Source organism: Pempheris klunzingeri, chromosome 5 (assembly GCF_042242105.1).
Source record: "Pempheris klunzingeri isolate RE-2024b chromosome 5, fPemKlu1.hap1, whole genome shotgun sequence".
NCBI lineage: Eukaryota > Metazoa > Chordata > Actinopteri > Acropomatiformes > Pempheridae > Pempheris > Pempheris klunzingeri.
Window position 1 is genome coordinate 29,483 of NC_092016.1, and position 21,954 is coordinate 51,436.

General features: G+C 46.5%; 2 protein-coding genes across 2 annotated transcripts; both read left to right on the top strand.

The window, feature by feature from the left end:
- The first annotated feature begins 325 nt into the window (after window positions 1-325).
- On the top strand, window positions 326-9,037 carry dldh (dihydrolipoamide dehydrogenase). Its single transcript, XM_070831147.1, has 14 exons — window positions 326-434; window positions 1,127-1,202; window positions 2,049-2,128; window positions 2,445-2,513; window positions 2,763-2,832; window positions 4,237-4,337; window positions 4,426-4,569; window positions 5,303-5,404; window positions 5,699-5,889; window positions 5,962-6,132; window positions 6,850-7,039; window positions 7,900-8,037; window positions 8,491-8,580; window positions 8,865-9,037. Exons 1-14 carry the CDS (start codon window positions 396-398, stop codon window positions 8,928-8,930), a joined length of 1,527 nt encoding a protein of 508 aa, XP_070687248.1. The 5' UTR covers window positions 326-395; the 3' UTR covers window positions 8,931-9,037.
- Window positions 9,038-14,739: 5,702 nt separating this feature from the next.
- On the top strand, window positions 14,740-18,779 carry syt8 (synaptotagmin VIII). The gene is made up of 8 exons (XM_070830365.1): window positions 14,740-14,851; window positions 15,360-15,532; window positions 16,215-16,310; window positions 16,572-16,739; window positions 17,013-17,180; window positions 17,527-17,644; window positions 17,985-18,118; window positions 18,389-18,779. The coding sequence occupies exons 1-8, from the start codon at window positions 14,740-14,742 to the stop codon at window positions 18,623-18,625; spliced, it is 1,206 nt and encodes a 401-aa protein (XP_070686466.1). The 3' UTR covers window positions 18,626-18,779.
- Window positions 18,780-21,954: the final 3,175 nt, after the last annotated feature.

Consider the following 21,954-nt stretch of genomic DNA (forward strand, 5'->3'; position numbering starts at 1 on the left):
GGAGGAGGGCGGGGCGAGAGTGTGTGCTTGAGTGTGGTGTGTGCGGGTGTCGTCCTCTTGGTGGCGCGCTTGGAGAGTGAGAGAGCTGCTCAAGTGTTTCGGTACTTGTTATTTTTATGTTGGCGTGGTTACGGCCGACAGTCACCGAAGATTAGTAATAAATCACATTACTAATAACTGGGCTCGTTATTCCACCATCCTGCCGAATGTTACAATACACTGTTTGCAATGTTTGTAACATTAAGTTTAAAAAAAAACAAACCCTCTCACCATCGCAAACGTCATATAGATGCGACGTGTTTTCATGCACTGGTACTGCGCATGCGCAATGACAGGAGTCCTTGGCTGGTCGGCCTGCTGTAGGTTACGGATCCTGTTCGTGGGACACGCACATCATGCAGAGCTGGACGCAGTTATACCGCTCTCTGGCCACGGTAAGCACCGACTTTATTCACCCACTAACCAGCGAGTTGACCGGGACGGGTTCCAGCTAGTCTCACCGGCTGTCGGTCCCGGGGATTCCGGTGCTGTCATAGCCGCGGCCCGGGCCTGGCTAGCGGGTCAGCTAACAGCTCTGCTCCGGTGAAATGGTTTGGTAAGATCGTAGCGCCAGACTCCGCTGGGAGAACGAGTAATTCAGACCCGCTGTGGTTACTGGCGAATATATATATGTTGCTTAATATGTATTTAATATGTGTTTGATTTATTGTCCCGTTTTCTAACTAACAAAAGTAGTTATAGAATATATAAATATACTACCAAAAGTAACTTTACTTCTGTAGCTTCCGTGTTTGTAGCTAATGTTAGCTTTCTCCTTTACACATTCTACAGCTTTTGAGTTTTTAAGTTGTTATGGTGCGTATAGAAAGGTGTAATGAGGCTCTACTGTTATGTCTCCATAGACACCATGTTAGCATGCTAAAGTAGGCAGCAGTGGTTACCTAACTCACTAACTCACTCACTCACTCACTCTTAATGCAGCTCATGTCAGAGGCTCTACACCTTGTGACTGTCAGTTAAACAAGTGTCACCAAGTGATTCCCCTCTGTTGGCCAAATGTTGGCTGTTGTGCTGGCGGCGCTGACAGCTGACTGTTCATTTCCTTCCTTGTCTTCTCACCTCACAGCGGAGCCACCACCTTCCCTGTAAACTGCACGGAGCTGCAGTTCTGTCGGTCAGGACCTATGCAGATAAAGCAGCAAGTAAGATAACATAGTCTGCATCACTGCCACTGCTCCTCTGACCGCTAGGGTTGGTTGGGGCGCAGAGCTTTTCAGAAATATAGAATCACTTCAATCTAAAGTGGAAATATATTTCTGAAATCATGTGAAGTAAAATCTACAAATACTCTGTTCACCACAGCCTTGTGAAGATTCTGATTGTATTAGTCTGTGATGACACCTGACCACCTGGAACAGGGAATATTCAGTCAGTCATCCTCAGCTTCCTTTGTCAAGGCGTCACAGCTGGAGACAGATTTTCTCCTTTGGTACATTACAACAGTGTTTCCTGGTCCTGGGGGCCCTCAGCCCTTCATGCTTTAGATGTTTCCTGCTCCAACTCACATGGTTCATGTGATCAGCTGTGCAGGAGCCTGATAACAACCCCCTCATCTGGAGCAGGAAACACCTGAAACATGCAGGGCAGTGGGTACCATGTCTGTCTGGAGGACGAGGGTCTGGTCCCTTGTGAGGACGGGGGTCTGGTCCCAGTGAGGACGGGGGTCTGGTCCCAGTGAGGACGGGGGTCTGGTCCCAGTGAGGATGGGGGTCTGGTCCCAGTGAGGACGGGGGTCTGGTCTGGAATAGTTCATTGTCCGTCCTGGAGCGTTGGCTTCAGTCACACATCAACAAGATGATGACTGTTACCTGTTTCCTGTGGTTATTTCAGAATAAAAGCTTAGCTGAAGCATTCCTGTTTGGAGGTGAAGCAGACGTTCAGGCTGTTTTCTGACCTTTAGTCTCTGACAGTCTGAGCTGGAGGAGGAGAATGATGATGATGATAACGATAACAATAACGATAACGGGTGCTGTGTGTCCTCTCTGTAGTCGATGCAGACGTCACAGTGGTGGGCTCCGGGCCCGGTGGCTATGTCGCCGCCATCAAAGCTGCCCAGCTCGGCTTCAAGGTAAGCTGCCCTCAGAGAGATTGATTAGGGGCGAGGGGGTATAATTAAAGCTTGATTGTTGGAGAAAATGTAAACTGTATCTTCAATCAATCAGTCTTTATCTCTACAGCACCAGTTCATAGCAGTGTTCTCTCAGACTGTTTCCATAAAGAGCAGCAGGGGTTGTGTGAATGCTGCACATTGACAGATGTACCATCAGTCTGCACCTTCTCACTGTGTACATGATGTTTCTATACCTTCAGCCTGAACAGTTTTTCTACACGAGCATCTCTTGGCTTCCTTTTGGAGATAAAAATCATGTGACTTTCCCTGACAGACGGTGTGTGTTGAGAAAAATGCCACGCTGGGTGGGACGTGTCTGAACGTGGGCTGCATCCCCTCAAAGGTAATCGGCTCGGCTGAGATCAGTAAAGTCTCTGTTAAAGTGAGCAGGTTCAGAAACGTTGTTGTGCTTCTCAGCAGTTAACTGTGACTGAAAATCAGCTAAGACTTCCAGGTACATGGACTATCAGTCACAGTGCGGCAGTGCTGGTTCAGAGGAGCTTGTTCTCCAGCCAGGACACACATGGAACATAAGAGACCCATGGGACACAGACACTGTGATAGAAATAGTGATGATGCTTTGTGTCCGCAGGCTCTGCTGAACAACTCCTACTTGTACCACATGGCTCATGGGAAGGACTTTGAGAGCAGAGGCATCGAAAGTAAGAGGATCCAATCTTGACTTTTATCTTTCTATAACAGTTTCAAACAGTCAGCTTATTATAATGTGACAAAGAGGAGCAGCACAACATTTGGCCCTTTTTAGATGGATAAATAACAATGAAAACAGTGAACTGATTATTAGTGATGGCGAGATGAAGCTTCATGAAGCATTGAAGCTTTCCAGCCAACTGGTTCACTCATGGGCCGAAGCTTCATGGTGCTTCATTTGCTCTACTGTGCCATCAATGGACAGGAAATGTAAAACAGGCAGAGTGATTATAATGACAGCGTGGCTTTGGCTTTCTCATTGGATTCCTTATGTCAGTCCTCCACCATAGCTTTCAAAGCCTAAAGGAAAGAAGAGAACTCTCTTGAAATGGCAAATATGGGGAAATGGGGGGAAAATCATGTGCTCACATACGCACCTGCCTTGTGGGGAGGACATAGGAAGGGTTCAAAGCTTTAACAAGCTTTCTCAACCCTTTGTCCTCCACAATAGTGAAGGGCTGGGAATCCTCAATCCACATATTGACCAAGGCCTCATCCACATCATTCTTCTCTCCTGATGACAAAAAAAATGCAGTATTCAATTACAGATTTAAAATCTGAATTAATGTTGTCTAATACAAACGTACCATGCCATTTCACCTGAGCTTGGTCCACCTTGGCTGGTCTCCTTGTTTTCATGCAGGGCTCTATAAGACCTCAGCATAGATGAGGTGCCGTTATTGTATCCAAGTTCTTTTGAACACAACAGACAGTTCACCTTTTAGAATTAGAAGAAAGAAATTAGAACAAGGGGTACGTTGTGTTATCACATTTATTTATATTACGCTAGTTATTACTATGTGCATACCTTATTAGGAGAGATCAGCTCAAAATGTTCCCAGACAGGGGAAAATCTCCATTGTGTTTCGCTGCCACTTATACAGTATTTCGAATAGCACACCAAACCCGGGAACCATTTCCTGAATCAGTCACGTGGTACGGCCGGCTTCGAACGTCACCACATATGTCATCAACACAAGCGATATGCGCTTCACACACATCTTCCTGGATTACTCGACACACAAGGACACATCACTGATCACTGTCCTGTCAGTAGAACTAATAACTGATGTTTTCAGCTGTGATCCAGAGACATGTTTGATTTAGATTCTAGTCTGAGCTTAGTTAGACTCAACAAAATGAGTTTTTATGATGTGACAGTGGAAGTGAACATACATTTGATAATCCCATTTGTGACCTCTCCTACATTAAGCCTACATTTGTGCCAAAACACATTTATAGTGTAGAAGTTAATTGATTAGGGTTAGTGAACCCTAGTTGGCGTTTTAGTCATTAAGTTGTAAGATTCTATTGGCTGTTTTAAAGCATTAGGAAGTCTTAAGTGTGTCTGACAGTTTCAGGCATCTCATTGAACCTGGAGAAGATGATGGCTCAGAAGAGCGGGGCTGTCAAAGCGCTCACCGGAGGAATCGCACATCTTTTCAAGCAGAACAAAGTGAGGCCTCGATCTCTCTCTCTGGTGTAGAGTCTTCAGAAGACGAGAGTGAGCGACCTTAAAACACAATCGCTATCTCTGCCCTCAGGTGACCCATGTCAACGGCTTTGGAAGGGTGACGGGGAAGAACCAGGTGACGGCCACGGTAGTAGATGGCAGTGAGCAGGTCATCAACACCAAGAACATCCTCATTGCCACCGGATCCGAGGTCACGCCCTTCCCGGGGATCCAGGTATGGCTCCATTCCAGATACTAGTGTCTGATCCAGGTACGGTTCCATTCCAGATACTAGTGTCTGATCCAGGTACGGCTCTATTCCAGATACTAGTGTCTGATCCAGGTACGGTTCCATTCCAGATACTAGTGTCTGATCCAGGTACGGCTCTATTCCAGATACTAGTGTCTGATCCAGGTACGGCTCCATTCGAGTCGCTAATGTAACGCTAAAACCCCTGATGCGGACATTAGTTTTTATATTCACGTACATGGTTTTCTGTGGTTTCGGCTTTGACTGGAGCTCTTCTAATGACATCATCTCATTGTGTCTTGTTCTTCTGTGGTGTTTTAATGGTACCTGACCCTAACCCTTGGTGGAAAACCTGCCTTTGTGTGACATGTTCAGACCTATGTGGGCTACATGTTGTAGAACTAGTTTATTTTAAGTATACACTAAACTTGGAGGCAAAACAATAAGCTGAAAGATGCTAAACTGCAGAGTCAAATGTTATTTCTATGTGTGGTCGTCACCACAAGAAACAGTTTTGTTACCCACTGACCATATAGAGTGTTTAGCATTGTTTCTCACTAAAACATTTGCAGATGATTTGTTTCATTAACAGGGACAGGCACAACTAAATGTTGGCTCGTCAAAATCTACATCAGCATGCATTGGTAAAGCCTTGCGTGTATTAAGGTTCACATGAAACGTACAAATGAAATGTGCATCTGTGTGTTTTTTATTTTAGATCGATGAGGAGAGCGTTGTGTCGTCTACAGGAGCTCTGTCCCTACGGAAAGTTCCTGAGGAGCTGATCGTGATCGGAGCAGGAGTTATCGGAGTCGAGCTGGTCAGCATCTCTTCAGTCTGGTCCTAAAGTAATAGAAGTGGAAACCACAGTTCCACTTACTAAAGAGCCTTAAATAGAAGCCTCTATTTTACATTTTCATAATTGTACCAGGAAACAAACTTCACCGTGGTTGGAATGAACTGAAATATGTTTGGTTTTGACAGTTATCGGTCATGTCAAACAGACCCTGCTCGGGGGAAAGAAGGGGGTAATTTATTGAAATTTTCGTTGGTGGAAACAGCCCAAATGTTACCGTCCCAGCTTTGACTCCTGGTGTGTCTTTCCCTCCCGCAGGGGTCAGTGTGGCAGCGTCTGGGCTCTAAAGTCACAGCGGTGGAATTCCTAGGCCACGTGGGCGGCATGGGAATCGACATGGAGATCTCCAAGAACTTCCAGCGTATCCTGCAGAAGCAGGGTCTCAAGTTCAAGCTCGGCACCAAAGTCATGGGCGCCACCAAGCGGCCTGATGGCAAAATCGATGTGGCGTGAGTAAAGCAGTCCTGAATGTGGGGATCCAGTAAGGAGTGTCGTCGTGTGTTGACATGTTTGTGTTTCAGAGTGGAGGCGGCGGCCGGAGGGAAGAACGAGACTCTAACGTGCGACGTGCTGCTCGTCTGTATCGGCAGACGACCTTTCACCCAGAACCTGGGTCTGGATTCTGTAGGCATCGAGCTGGACAACAGGGGCCGCATCCCCATCAACAATCGCTTCCAGACCAAAGTACCCAGGTACCAACAAGTAACCAACAGTTGTGTGAAAGGCAGTGTGACCTGTTAGCATCTCTGAAACAAGATATTAACTTTCATCTGACCTGAAGTAATGTGGGCAAGCCTGCACAGTCAGCTATTGATGATACAACGAAGCTAAGACAGTCTGTCTTCAATACATCGTCAGTTACTGATTATCAAGCAACTTTTGGTCCAGTTTCTTTATACTTAAACTTTCTGGAGTCATGAGTCATTTGAGGAAAAGGTAAAAGTTCCATTAACATCAAACTGTCAGTTAACGCTAATCTGTAGCATCGGTAGGTTAAGGTCAAGCTGTTGGTTGATGCTGAAAGGAAATTCCAGTAAAGTGTCACTCACTAAGTAAATCGATAGAATCAGTGAAACCCACTAAAAATGTGTGGACGACCACCGACCATAAGTAGCAATCAGTTTGACGCTGATGTCATCCTCTAGCCAACACTCATGATAGTTGGAGGTTGTGATCATGAAATCAAGGTTAATTTTAGGTCTTGGAAGTTTTAATGTCATTTTGGATAGTTGTTTAAGTCCTGGGATTTTACATGAGGTGGCAGAAGGAACCTGGGATGACAAAGACTTGCCATATTTGTCTTTCTTATTTGATAGCATAAATAAATGAATTAAGCATAACAAACTTGGAATATCCACTAATATCCACCCTAAATGAGACTTTACAGTGACTTTTTGGTTCCCCCCCAGTATTTATGCCATTGGCGACGTGGTAGCCGGGCCGATGTTGGCCCACAAGGCCGAGGATGAGGGCATCATCTGCGTGGAGGGCATGGCCGGCGGCGCCGTGCACATCGACTACAACTGTGTTCCCTCCGTCATCTACACTCATCCCGAGGTGGCCTGGGTGGGCAAGACCGAAGAGCAGATCAAAGAGGAGGTGAGCGTCCTAGTGATTATCTGTGCTGCAGATACAGGTAGCGACGTGAAGTGTGTCCAGAGGACCATTCAACGTGCTGAACACTTGCTGCTGCTGCTGTTTGTGACTGAAGTTACTGAAGTCTGTTCGTGTGTCATTGTTGTCATTAATTTCTGACCTCTGCTGCTGCTCTGCACTGAGCATATGCAGAAAAGGGACTCTGGGTATGACGGACAGCAGTGATTCACCAAAAGACGACAGACAAAGATATCTGACCAAAGCATTCAGTAACTACCTCACAGAAGCTTTGTCGTCTTCGCTGTGAGTCCTCAAAGTACAGGATGACTGTCTGAACTCACAGGATGAGAAACAAACTGGTGAGGACGACATGATGGTTGAACAACGATATTTATGTGGCTGCAGCCCCTCTGTCGTCACGGATGATTCTGATGACCCATGATTATTAGCACTCATTTTTAAAGGCCTCTTTTATTTCCTTAAGGTATACATTAATTTTAAATTACTTTACAATCTACTTCTTCTATGAATCTACCCCCGGGACGTAAACAGGCTGCCTACAGCGGAGAAACTGTGTGTGTGTGTGTGTGTGTCTGTGTGTGTGTGTGTGTGTGTGTGTGTACGTACACACACACACTGTTGACTATTAAAGCAGTTTTGATTTTCTGATTAACTGTTTCAGCTCTAGAGACAATAGACTCCATACTAAGTAAAGATGCGTCTCTATAGCCAGCAACAGTCACAGGAGTTCAGAAAATGTATAATCCTAAATCAACATTCAGCTGAACCTGAGTTAGCTGATCGAATGAATGACTAACATCCTAGTCTGTTTCACAGTCCGACTCTGCTCCTCTCCTCCTCAGGGTGTCCCGTACAGAGTCGGCAAGTTCCCCTTCGCAGCCAACAGCCGAGCAAAGACCAACGCCGACACTGATGGCATGGTTAAGATCCTCAGCCACAAGGAGACAGACAGGATGCTGGGAGCTCACATCCTGGGATCTGTAAGCTCCATCCCCAACATCAGACAGAGCACACACACTAATCACCAACAGTCTGTAATCAGAGTGAGTGGGCAGCAGGAGACCTGCTGATATGGAGCCGAAAACTGCTGCTGCTACTTCTGCTGAGTTAGTCTAGTGAGGCTAAACATCAGTATCACTGCAGACATGCTAACTGTGAGGCTAAACATCAGTATCACTGCAGACATGCTAACTGTGAGGCTAAACATCAGTATCACTGCAGACATGCTAACTGTGAGGCTAAACATCAGTATCACTGCAGATATGCTAACTGTGAGGCTAAACATCAGTATCATTGCAGACATGCTAACTGTGAGGCTAAACATCAGTATCATTGCAGACATGCTAACTGTGAGGCTAAACATCAGTATCATTGCAGACATGCTAACTGTGAGGCCAAAGTGTTCGTTGGCTCACAGCTGTTGTGTCCTGCAGGGGGCAGGAGAGATGATCAATGAAGCTGCTCTGGCCATGGAGTACGGTGCTTCCTGTGAGGACGTTGCCAGAGTCTGCCACGCCCATCCTGTATGTCCTGCTGCACCACACAAACACACTCACACCCTCTCTTTAAACTAGCGTTCGTTAACTAGCTGCGGTCCAGTCAGATGTCTGTCTCTGTAGACATGATTCAACTGTTTTTCTGTATCTCTGAGCATTTTTGATGCTTCGAGCTTGTAGAAAATTCTCTTAAACACATCAATCTGAAGGAGAACAACACCAGACTAAGTAATTACTTGTAACTAATAATAACTAACTGGCCATGACTTCCCTGGCTGTGTCCTCTGTGCTTCATCCTCTCCTCCCTGCAGACGGTGTCGGAGGCCTTCAGAGAAGCCAACCTGGCCGCCTCCTTCGGCAAAGCCATCAACTTCTGATTGGCCCGTGGCCCGTGGCTGTACATAACGGAGGAGTGTCCCACATGTAGTTCCACTGTTATTTAAATGTTGTGAATAAACCATGGGGGGGTTGGGTGGTTAATAAACTCTGATCAGTCTTTTGCTTTCCAAACTCTCAGCGTAGCGAGGAGAGTGTAATGTGGATGGTGTGGGGGCTGCAGCAGCAGCTTTCAGGAGACGTTGTTTCTGGTTTATACGGACTGACAGAATCCAACAGGACAAAAAGGATCAGTAATCAGAGCACGAAGCTGTTGTTTCTCTGAGGCTCAAACATTTAGCGATTCCTCCCTCTGATGTCATAGCAGGTGTCTTAATTTATCAATATTATTGATTCATATGTGCTGTGAAAAATGCTTGATATATGTTCTAATTGTTTAAAGGACAGAGTTTGATCCCTGTCATGATATTTATCACTGCTCAGCTTTTCCCAGAACCTTCAAAGGCGCTTCAGTCCTCACAGGTGACCAGAAAGACTGACGCGTGTTTGACGGCTCCAGAAAAAGCCAGGAAGTGTTCTTTAAAATTGTTTTTTTATTTGATAGGAATCGAAAGAGATAGTTAAATAGGTGTGTGTTGAGACACTGTGGACAACAGATGGGAAGAAAAGAAATTCACAGCAGGACGGATCAGAAGAGTTCCTCCCAGACTACATGTTGGCTTTCAGAGCAGAGTTTGCAGAACCGCGCTTCTGGTTCTGGATCTGAGTGGGTTAGTGTCTCACACTGGCCAGCAGGTGGCAGAGAAGAAGATGCTGCATCTAATATGAGAAACGCTGAATGTACAGGGGTTAACCTTAAATCCTAAACTTCTCGGGGCTCCTTATAGGCCGATGCCTGCTGTGACGTCACTGATGTGGGCGAGACCTGTGTGCCCACAGCAGCTGCAGGTTTTTGAGTAACTTGACTGTGTTTGGACCCTTTAGAGGATCACATCACTCAGTGGGGGGAAGACCTGCTGATAGGTGCTAGGTAACCGCTTCTTGCTCTGATTACTTCACTGTGATTGGCTCTTGCCTACACTTGCTTATCTCACCATTTAAACCAATAAATGCAACATCAGTTGAATAAGTCTACAGTGTTTGACTTCATGTCCTGATGTCCACAGTGAATTATTTATGATAATAGAGAAGAAGGTCACATTCACAGTTCAGACGCTCAAATGAAATTAAAAGAAAATATAATGCCCTTTATCATCCCTCCAATCGTGATCACGACAGTTCTGGCTATTTCATTCTTTATCTATACAGCATCAGTTCATAGCAGCGTTCTCTCAGACTGTTTCCAGAAAGAGCAGCTCAGACCAAACTCTAATTCAGAGGCCCAAAGATTCAGGAATTCAACATGAGCAGCCTCAGATATTATATTAGGACACAGTGGCAGGAAGAACTCCCCTTTAACGGGAAGAAACCTCGAGCAGAACCGGGCTGTGGGGGGGCTTTCTGTTGGGGTCCGTGTTGGGTGGAGGTTGGACAGAGAGAGAGAGAAACCAAAATAGAAAAAAGAAAACCAAAATACTAGCGGCAACTATAGTACTGACTGATACTGATCAATGTGGTAGCAGGTAAAAACATGACAACAGTTAATGTATGAATAATAATAACAGGACTAATGTCAGTAAAAAGTGTTGGTGGCTGACGATCTGCAGCAGGAGAACCAGGACCAGGATCCATAGGAACCAGAGAACCACAGCAGGAGAACCAGGATCCACAGGAACAGAGAACTACAGCAGGAGAACCAGGACCAGGATCCATAGGAACCAGAGAACCACAGCAAGAGAACCAGGACCAGGATCCACAGGAACCAGAGAACCACAGCAGGAGAACCAGGATCAGGATCCACAGGAACCTGAGGGATGAGAAAAGCACAGAAAGGCTCCGGGGAAGATACCAAGTTAGTAACAGATATTAAAGAGACATGAAGCATCAGGATGGAGAGGAAGAGGAGGAGAGAGGAGCCCAGTGCATCATGGGAGTCCCCCGGCAGTCTGAGCCTATAGCAGCATAACTAGGGGCTGGTCCAAGACCTGATCCAGCCCTGAACTATAGGCTTCATCACTAAGGAAGGTTTTTAGTTTACTCTTAAATGTAGAGAGGGTGTCTGCCCCCTGAACCCAGACTGGAAGGAGGTTCCACAGGAGAGGAGCCTGATAGCTGAAAGCTCTGGCTCCATCACTACTTTAGAGGGCTTTAGGAACCACCAGTAGGCCTGCATTCTCTCTCTCTCTCTGCATTAAGGTGGTTTAAGTCTTATTGATCAGATTGATCTCAGTTTGTACACGTTAACAATGAGTCCTCTGTCCACACTAAAGTTAGACATGGAGTTCCACAAGGTTCAGTGCTTGGACCGATACTATTTACCTTATATATGCTTCCTCTGGGTAATATTATCAGGAAGCACTCCATTAATTTCCACTGTTATGCAGATGATACCCAATTATACTGATCAATAAAGCCTGATGAATCCAATCAGTTGACTAAACTCCAAGTCTGCCTTAAGGACATAAAGTTCTGGATAAGCAGCAACTTTCTGCTGCTAAACTCAGACTAAACTGAAGTTATTCTCCTCTGCAACCACATAACTGCTCTGGATGGCATCACTGTGGCCTCCAGCTCCACTGTGAGGAATCTGGCAGCTATCTTTGATCCCTAACCCTAATCCACATGGAACCTCCTCACACGATGACACGTCTGAATAACTGCAGTTCAGTGACTCCACCTCTGTTTGAACACTGACGACACACATACCTGTGTGTCTTTAGTGTGTGTGTGCTCAGCAGGCGTGGCGTCCACTGCAGGTTGAAGTTGACACCTTGACGATGAAGTTGATGAAGACGGCAGCAGGACAGACGAGCAGATTTAACGCCGGACTGAACAAACGCAGAAGAAATGACATTGTGACGGACGCGGTCGTTGGTCTCAGGTACTCCTCAGGTGTTCCACAGGTGTTCCTCTTTTCCATCCATAGTCACATACATGTGAACAGACTCCGCTTGTTTCAACCATCTTTGTTGCTGTCTTCTTTCTCGTCTTTCATCTCCGCCGCCGTCCTTCTCACCGGTTTCAGGATTTATACTTAGTCTTGTTTTCTCCATTTTCTCATTTGCTCCTGTTTTTATTTTTTTCTTCCTCCCATGTTTCTTCTCTTTGTCCTCCTGTTTCGTTTCCTCTTCCATCCTTCTCTTCTTTGGTGCTTTTCATCATTAACGTCTGTGTGTGTAAACAGTGTAAACAGCTTCTGGCTGTTTCTAAACTTCCAGTGAAACTTGTCAAACTTGTTTTTCATCCACGTTTCCTCAGAAAATAAAAGAAGGAAAAGTTCACTCAGAGTCTCTGAAGTTCTTCATCTTTGTTATCTCCTCCCAGGAGGAACTGCAGCCATGAAACAGTCAGGGTTAGCTTAGCATGTGGGTTAGCTCTGGGTCAGGGTTAGCTTAGCATGTGGGTTAGCTCTGGGTCAGGGTCAGGGTTAGGGTTGGTTCAGGTTAAACGATCACAGCTTTAAGGTTCTGTCAGGGTTTGGGTGGGGGGTCAGGGGTTGGGGGTTGATAAAATAATGCTAACTGAGGTTTGGTGCCTAAATCTGAACCAAAGCGCTGATGATCCGGCATTGAGACTGACTGTCAGTTATCCATGAGTCACTGACATCATCCCACTGGGTGGGGCCACACTGTTAACATGTCCGAACAGGAAGTGAATGTTAATGACTGCTGCTTCCTGCTGAGCCTCGTGAAAACATGGAGGGAGGAGACGCTTCCTGTCTCTGATAAAGTACTTGGAGTTGGGTTCAGCTTCTCTGTAGGACATCACCTCCTCCTCCTTCCTCTTCCTCCTCCTTCCTCTTCCTCATCCTCCTCCCTCTTCCTTCTCCTCCTCCTTCCTCCTCCCCCTCCTTCTTCCTTCTCCTTCTCCTTCCTTCTCCTCCTCCCTCCCTCTTCCTTCTCCTCCTCCTTCCTCTTCCTTCTCCTCCTCCAGGTTTTTAACCTGTCGTGTTTTTTTCTGTCCAGAAACCACAGAAACAGAAGCGTTCCTTTAATGATCTCCTAGAGAGACATGACAGATTGTGAGACGGTAAAATGCTAAATTAGTCATCAATTTCAACCACTCAAAGTGCTTTTACATCACATCCTCATCCAGGAGGAGGCTGTTGTTCCTTTTCTGCTCCTCCTCCTCCTCTTCCTCCTGCTCTTAGCTGCTTCAGGAGCAGGTTGAGCTGTGTGAATATAAACTGGTCCACAGCAGAGACGCTGGTGAGACATGATGGATGGAACAAAGAACAGGACTACAGACCGCTGTGGTGATGAAGACATCACTGAGCCTCCTGGACACCCTGCAGAACCCCTGCCAAGCCAACAGGTCCGTAGATGACCCGTCAACGTAGCCCTGCACATCGTATTCCAGGACCTGGACTCCTCAGAGTCCACCTGCAGGGGGATCACACACTTCCTGTCTGACAGGAGGCAGCAGGTGAAGCTGGAAACACAACCAGACCACCAGACCAGTAACAGTCCTCCCACCAACAGCTGCACCTCCAGCTCTCAAAACCTGTATGTCTCCAGGACCTGTTGATTTCAGCGATTCTCGTTTTAATGTGTTTTGTTTGAGTCCTCCAATGTTGTGGAGGACTCAAACCTCTGGTTCCCTTTGAAACACCAGGACGCACAGTTAACAAATGTTTCCCCCCAAAGTTTTTCAGAAACTAAATACAGGAAGGCTTTCAGGAAACAGTCTGACAGACTTCTAAAAGCGGTCCAGACCCAGAGGGCAGCGCTGTGATTCAGACAGGATGAAGGACTTCCTGAAGTTGCTGGAGGAGGTTGCTGCCAGTTTGTCCTGTGTGAGGACCCATTTTGGAAAAGAACGACCTTTGGAAAAGGTTTTTTTTAGAGAGAGGTACGTTTTGGAAGACTGAGGAAGTTTTGTTTGGTCCACGACTCTTCACAAGGTTCAGAGGCTTCAGGGTATAAGGGGGGAGTGACAGGTCCAAACGGAGTTTTACCATCTGAGAGGCTTGGGCCTCAGGGCGGGTCGATATTAGACGAGGTTAATGTGCTGCTGCTGTTTGTTCAGGGTGGAGTCTGCAGGCGGAGGTCCACCTCTGTTTGGAGACCTCACAGCACAATGCCGAGCTTTAACTCTTCACTCTTCCTCCTCTTCCTCAGGCCTCTTATTGACTGACCCAGTGGTCGGAAGAGCGTCCTTCACCGTTTGCTCTTTGGTTCAATCCTTCTCCTCACTTTACCGCCTCAGTCTGACCAAGACAATCAAAGGTCGGAGCGCTGAACACGTTCAGTCCTGATCTCAACCTTGGTTCATCTCTCAGGCCACAAAGAGTCTGACAGCAGAGTCATGGTCCCAGTCAGACAGTCAGTCAGACAGACAGACAGACAGTCAGTCAGTCAGTCAGTCAGACAGTTAGTCAGACAGACAGTCAGACAAACAGTTAAACAGTCAGACAGACAGTCAGTCAGACAGACAAACAGTTAAACAGTCAGTCAGACAGACAGTCAGTCAGACAGACAAACAGTTAAACAGTCAGACAGACAGACAAACAGTTAAACAGTCAGGCAGTCAGTCAGACAGACAGACAGACAGACAGTCAAACAGACAGTCAGACAGTCAGTCAGAAGCTCTGGACTGAGGGCTGACGGTGAATCGATGATGTCTCAGTAAATCCTGTTTATATCAGTCTTCTTACCTCCACAGCTCGTCCTCCTCCTCATGCCAACCGTCCCCGCACCAATGAATTCATCACATTCATCAGTGGCTCCGCCCAGCACAGCGTCCCTGCCGATGTCCGCTCACCTGGTCACCTCTACTACCCCCACCCCCACTAACACCACCGCCAACCCCATCGCCGCCGCTGCTGCACACTTCTTCAACGACTTGCTGGACCAGATCCCACGTAAATCCCCCAGCGTCAGCTTTTTCCTCCTCTTCTTCCTCCTCCTCCTTCTCTGCCTCCTCCTCCTCTTCCTCCCTCTCTGCCTCCTCCTCCTCCACCTCTTACTCCTTCTCTAACTTCCTCCTCATTCTCCTCTTCTTCCTCATCCTACTTCCAAACTCCTGCAGTATCAGTACAGTCTGTACTGTAGTATCAGTAGTAGCAGTAATGTCTGTACTGCAATATTAGTAGTATCAGTAATGTCTGTACTGTAGTATCAGTAGTACCAGTAGTATTGGTACTGTCTGTGCTGTAGTACCAGTACTGTCTGTACTGTCTGTACTGTAGTATCAGTAGTACCAGTAGTATTGGTACTGTCTGTGCTGTAGTACCATTAGTATCTGTACTGTCTGTACTGTAGTATCAGTAGTATCAATCCTGTCTGTACTGCAGTAACAGGACCGTTGAGACCTTGACCCAGGTGTGTTGGATTCTTGTATGTGCTAACTGACATGTCCCGCCCCCACAGTGCCGCGATGGGCCGTCTACATGATCTTTGTGGGCGGGGCTCTGCTGCTTCTGGTTGGCTGTCTGTGTATCTGCATCAAGTGCTGCTGCAAAGGGAAGAAGAAGAAGCATCAGAAAAAGAAGGATGAGAAGATCAACCCGAACGGAGTCAACGGGAAAACCACCACAGCTCTGGTAAGTCCACCTGCTTCCCTCACATCACGGTCAGGGTCAGGAACAGGAAGGAGGTCCAGACAAACCCCAGACCAGCAGGTCGGACAGGTTCAAAACCAGCAGGCAGCATCTGACAGACTCCAGGTCCACAGGGAACAGGAGGAAGGATGAGGCAGGAGCTGAGTGGACCTACCGGTTCAATCAGGAAGGAGGTCCAAACAAACCACAGACCAGCAGACCGGGCAGGGGTTCAAAACCCTGACACTCTGATGGTCTGATATGTCCCTGACGGTCTGATGGATCCCTGACGGTCTGATGGGTCCCTGGTGGTCTGATGGGTCCCTGACGGTCTGATGGGTCCCTGATGGTGTGATGGGTCCCTGGTGGTCTGGCAGTCTGATGGATTCCTGACAGTCTGATGGTCTGATGGGTCCCTGACGGTCTGATGGGTCCCTAGTGGTCTGTTGGGTTCCTGACAGTCTGGCAGTCTGACAGTCTGATGGGTCCCTGACAGTCTGATGGTCTGTTGGGTCCCTGACGGTCTGACAGGTCCCTGACGGTCTGGCAGTCTGACATTCTAATGGGTCCCTGACGATCTGATGGGTCCCTGATGGTTTGGTGGGTCCCTAATGGTCTGGTGGTCTAGGAGGTCCCAGATTGTCTGGGGGGTCTCATGGATGGATGTGGTCTTGTGCTGCTACAGGTTCAGCCTGACGTGGTGGATGTGGACTATGGCTCAACCAAACAGCAGAGAGGGAAGCTGCTTTACTCTCTGGACTACAACGCCGCTCAGTCTGAGGTGAGTCCACCTGGAAGTCCAGCTGGTCACAGGGCAGCAGGTCTGACCTCTGACCTCCACATTGCCCCCTACTGGACTGGAGGACTCAGTGCAGAACGTTTGAGAACAGAAAGTCAGCAGAGCACAGATGCTGCTTTCATATTATCTCTACGCTGCTTTTAATACGACATTTTTCAACTATGCTGTAGAACTCCCTAACACCTGGAAACAGGTTGATGTGACTTTCAGTGTTTCCAAAGGTGCGTTGTGTTTGTTTTTCAGCTCATTGTGGGGATCAAACAGGCTGATGGCCTGAAGGCCATGGACCTGGGAGGAAGCTCGGACCCGTATGTCAAAGTCTACATCTGCCCAGATAAATCCAAAACCTGTGAGACCAAAGTGTTCAGAAACACACTGAACCCTGTTTTCAACGAACACTTCAGCTTCCAGGTACGATGGACAGAAACCCCAAATTAGTCTGTACATACGTGTGTGTGTTTTAATATATGTGTGTGTGTACATGTGTGTGTGTATAGATGTGTGTATATTTAGTGTGTGTATATGTGTGTATATATATATATAGTGTGTGTATAGATGTGTGTATATTGTGTGTGTGTATATGTAATGTGTGTGAGGCTGTGAGCAGCTGTGTTTTAGGTGGACTGCCCCTTTAGTGAGCGTAAAGCCAACCACATGCTTCTAACTGGCGTCCGTTTCCTCCAGATAACCAAGTCGTCCCTGCTGAAGTCCACTGTGGTGATGCAGGTGTTCGACTTCAACAGATTCTCCAAACACAACATCATCGGGGAGCTGCGGCTGCCGCTCAGCAGCGTGGACTGGAACCACGTCATAGAGGAGTGGCAGCACCTCGCCGAGCCCGCCAAGTTTGAGGTTCTACGTTTCTGTTTCCTCTTCATGCCACGTTAGCAGGCAGAGCTCACGTTTGTAGTTTGGACCATCTGTCCTTTGTGAGCCCGGGTCGCGTTTCTCACACCTACAGAACTGTCCGCAAAGAATCGATGAGCCATCGGGATCAAACATGTTCTGACAAAGGTCTTTAATTAAATCAGAACCAAGAGACTTGTCATCAGGTGACTTCACCTGCAGTTTGTCACTGTGACTGTCCACCATCTCGTGTTTTCATATGTGACTGCGAGTTCCCTGACAGAACCACAGCAGAATCATTACCTGTTGTCTTTTATTGACCTGTTGGCTGATGGGCTCGTCTGTGCTGCAGGATGAAAACCTCGGGGAGATCTGCATCTCTCTGCGTTACGTTCCCACCGCCAGCAAACTGACCGTGGTGATCCTGGAGGCCAAAAACCTGAAGAGGATGGACATCGGAGGGAGTTCAGGTCAGGCTGAGCCAAGATCTCTACTGCTGACCTGATCCAGGGTCAGATCTAACGCTCAGGGCTCCAAGCCACTATGCCTCAATCACATTTGACAGGCTGAACGCATTATTATTCATATATTTCATTACTTTTTTCCTGTAAATCACAAACTTTAAAAAAAAAATTCTAATCGTATTCATATATTAATTATATATTTCCTGTTTTTCATTGTAGTTACAACCACTTTTACTCCCCAGAGAAGTAAAGACTTTTGCGATATTTCATCTTTTTGAACACATTTCACTTTTTTTCCAGTGTGGCTCGTTCTGCTCCAGTTTAACGAGCCCTTTGCTGTTTGCAGATCCCTACGTGAAGGTGCAGCTGGCTCTGGACAAGAGGAAGTGGAAGAAAAGGAAGACGTCTGTCAAAAAGAAGACGCTGAACCCTTATTACAACGAGTCCTTTACCTTTGACGTGTCGTTTGAACAAATCCAGGTGAGCGTGAACAGATGGAAGGCCGGCTGTGACAAATAAAATAATAGACTCAGTTTGATTGTGGCTGCGGTGAATAGAGGAGAATGTAAACACATGAGGACAGGTGAAAGCTGTAAAGCAGTGCTGTGGTCAGCAGTCAGGGGACGCGTTAACTATCGTTTTCTGTGAATGAATCAATTACAGTAAAAGTGTCTGCGGGTCCCTGTAATGTTACTAAGGGATTTAATGAAGGGACTCTTAGACTAAAGACTATGGTCCTGTCGCCCACAGAGGGTCAACCTGGTCATCTCGGTGTGGGACCACGATGCCGTGACCCGAAACGACGCCATGGGGAAGATCTTCTTGGGCTGCGACGCCTCGGGAAACCAGCTGAGGCACTGGGCGGACATGTTGTCCAACCCGCGGCGGCCGGTCGCTCAGTGGCACATCCTGCTGTCGGCTGAGCAGGTCAACTCCACCCTGGCCCTGAAAAAGAAAATCCCCCTCTCCAGCAGACTGCCCTTCTGATGGGGGTCTGTCCGACAGGGAAACGGCACCAATATATCACAACAAGGAGGTTTAAATATGAAGCATAGTACACCTTCTAAAGATCACTCCTCAGATGCTCTTCTGGGATGGAAATTCTTAAATCTTAAAGTTGATTGATTTCTTTGTATTTTACATTAAGATTAACAATTATATTTTGTTATTGAATTAAATGTTTGAATTATATTTTAATTTCAAACCTGAACACACTTTTATGAACTGTTTCATAGAAAACTAATTTCTGATGTAATTAAACGTTTGTTATCTCCAGCTGTCATGACTTTGTGTCTAAGATCAGGACGTCTTCACTGACTTATATCAAATGTTATTTCTCTGAAGTGACAACAAAGTAGAAATACCGGAGAATTTAAAAATGTCTTACAACGGCTCCATCAGGTGGAATCATCACAAACTGCACTTCAATAATTCATGATCACATGAATTCATCACTCTGCCTCCCCAGGTTCACTTTAGCAAACCAACCCAACCTGAGCCCAGACCAACCTGAGCCCAAACCAAGTGTTGTGGAATTTTTCTATTGGTGAGAACTGAAATAAGACATTGGAAAGTTTTATTCTTTGCAAAGACGGTCAGACGATCGGACAGAGTGCACAGCTGTCTGCAGAGAGTGAGACAGAATCTTATTGTAACACAGGAGTTTTTATGTGATGCAGAAAGGAGGATCTCAGGGAGCAGAGGAGCCCCCACGCCATAACAGATACCTTACAGACAGGAATGTTTATAAGTGCAGAGCAGACAGAGAAGACAGTACAATGTAGATAGCTGTAGTAGTGACAAGCAATTATCACACCAACCTAAACACACCCAAACCAACCCAACTTAAACCAACCCAACCTAAACCAACCCAACCTATACCAAACCAACCCAACCTAAACCAAACCAACCCAACCTAAACCAAATCAACCCAACTTAAACCAAACCAACCCAAGCAAAACCAACCCAACCTAAACCAAGCAAAACCAGCCCAACCTAAACCTACCCAAACCAACCCAACCTATACCAAACCAACCCAACCTAAACCAAACCAACCCAACTTAAACCAACCCAACCTAAACCAAACCAACCCAACCTAAACCAAATCAACCCAACTTAAACCAAACCAACCCAAGCAAAACCAACCCAACCTAAACCACACCAACATGAATGTCAAACTCAACATGTGTGGTGGCCAACAGATGACTCTCTTCAACACTTCTTTAAACAGACTGTGATAGCAACCAATCAGAGGACAGGAGTACTCCTTGGATGCCGGTCTAAAATCAGGTGACCAGGTGAGTTCAGCAGGTGATTTTCTGCTGCTTCAGGCCTCCAGAGATCAGACTCATCTTCATTCCACTGTCCCTGAAGGAGGAAACATGATCTCATCTTACCTGTAGGAGATGATCATGTTTCCAGGAGGCACACCCACAATATCTCACTCCTTCAAACTGCTTCACCTGCAAAGGTGATCAATACTTATTCACGTTCTTCATTTAAAGTATTAATTTATTTGATTTTGTAGCATCAACTCAGTTTAGATTCTTTAACGTCATGTTACACGGCAAGACTTTCTGACTGTTTCAGCTAGTCGTCTGATCCTGTGTCCAGGTGTTCCTCCTAGTTCTTCTTCTGCTGGTGCATCATCAACGAAAAAGGTCAAACAGAGTGAGTCACATGGCGACAGACAGGTGAGCCCAGTCAGCCTGATCGTCAGGACAGCAGAAACACTGCACGTCTTCAGGCTGAACACTCACCTGTTCACACTGATCACTCACCTGTTCACACTCAGAACCATGTGACCCACGGTCCGTAGTGATGAGGGGGCAGGTCATGTGACCTACGGTCCGTAGTGATGAGGGTGGTCACATGACCTGCATGACAGCATATGGTTAGCAAAGCGTTCTTTGAGCAGAGCTGCTGCCTCGTCCTGTCTAAGGCTCATCCTATTTAAGAAAGATCACACATCTATATATCTATATATATATATATATATATATCTATATATATATATATATATATATATAATAGTCATCCTAATACCATAAATTTTTCACCTTTAATTTATGCCTTTACAACCTTTAAATCATGTTGTAGACGATTCATTAAAAATACCACAATCCATTTGTTCATTTGTTAACATCAGACCCTTAAAAGCACCTTCATTACTTCACAGGCTTCACAAAGCTGCAGCGTCTCCTCCGGTTCATTAATGCTGCTGCTGAACAGAGTGTTTATGGTCACATGACGCGTCTCCTCCTCTCAGCTCACCCTTCAATATGGAGAGCTGTGACATCAGCAGGTTACCGGGAAACCTGGAGAGGCCCGCCGTCCAATCAAATGCCAGCAGAGGGAAAACACACACAGGCTTCACATCAGCTAAAGATCAACAGTATACAGAGCCGCTTCCTCGGTCCACAACCAGAGCCAGGAACCAGAGACCAGAACTAGAGCCAAAGACAGGAACCACAGACCACAACCAGAGCCAGGAACCACAGACCAGATCCAGAGCCAGAGACCGGAACCACAGACCACAACCAAGACCAGGAACCAGAGACAAGAGACCAGAGCCAGAGACCAAAACCAGAGCCCAGAGACCAGAAGCAGAGCCAGGAACCAGAGACCACAAACAGAGACCAAAACCAGAGCCAGGAACCAGAAGCAGAGACCACAACCAGAGACCAAAACCAGAGCCAGGAACCAGAGTTCAGAACCAGAGCCAGGGACCAGAACTAGAGCCAGAGACCAGAACCAAAGCCAGAGACCAGAAGCAAAACCAGGAACCAGAAGGTGAGTGCTATAAACATGTTGTTCTGGTAACATGAACATGTGACCTGATAACGAGTTTTTCTGATGGAAAAAGGATGTTTGCTGCTCAGTTCCAGATTTAAGATCATGTGCTTCATGAGTGTCACGTTATGAACATGTTATGACCATGTTGTGAACGTGTTATGAACACATTATGACCATGTTGTGAACATGTTATGAACATGGCGGGAACATGTTATGAACATGGCGGGAACATGTCGGGAACATGTCATGACCATGTCGTGACCATGTTATGACCATGTTGTGAACATGTTGTGAACATGTTATGACCATGTCGGGAACATGTTATGAACATGTTATGACCATGTTGGGAACATGTTATGACCATGTTGGGGACATGTTGTGACCATGTCGGGGACATGTTGTGAACATGTCGGGGACATGTTGTGAACATGTCATGACCATGTTGGGAACATGTTATGAGCATGCTGGGGACATGTTGTAAACATGTTATGACCATGTCATGACCATGTTGGGAACATGTT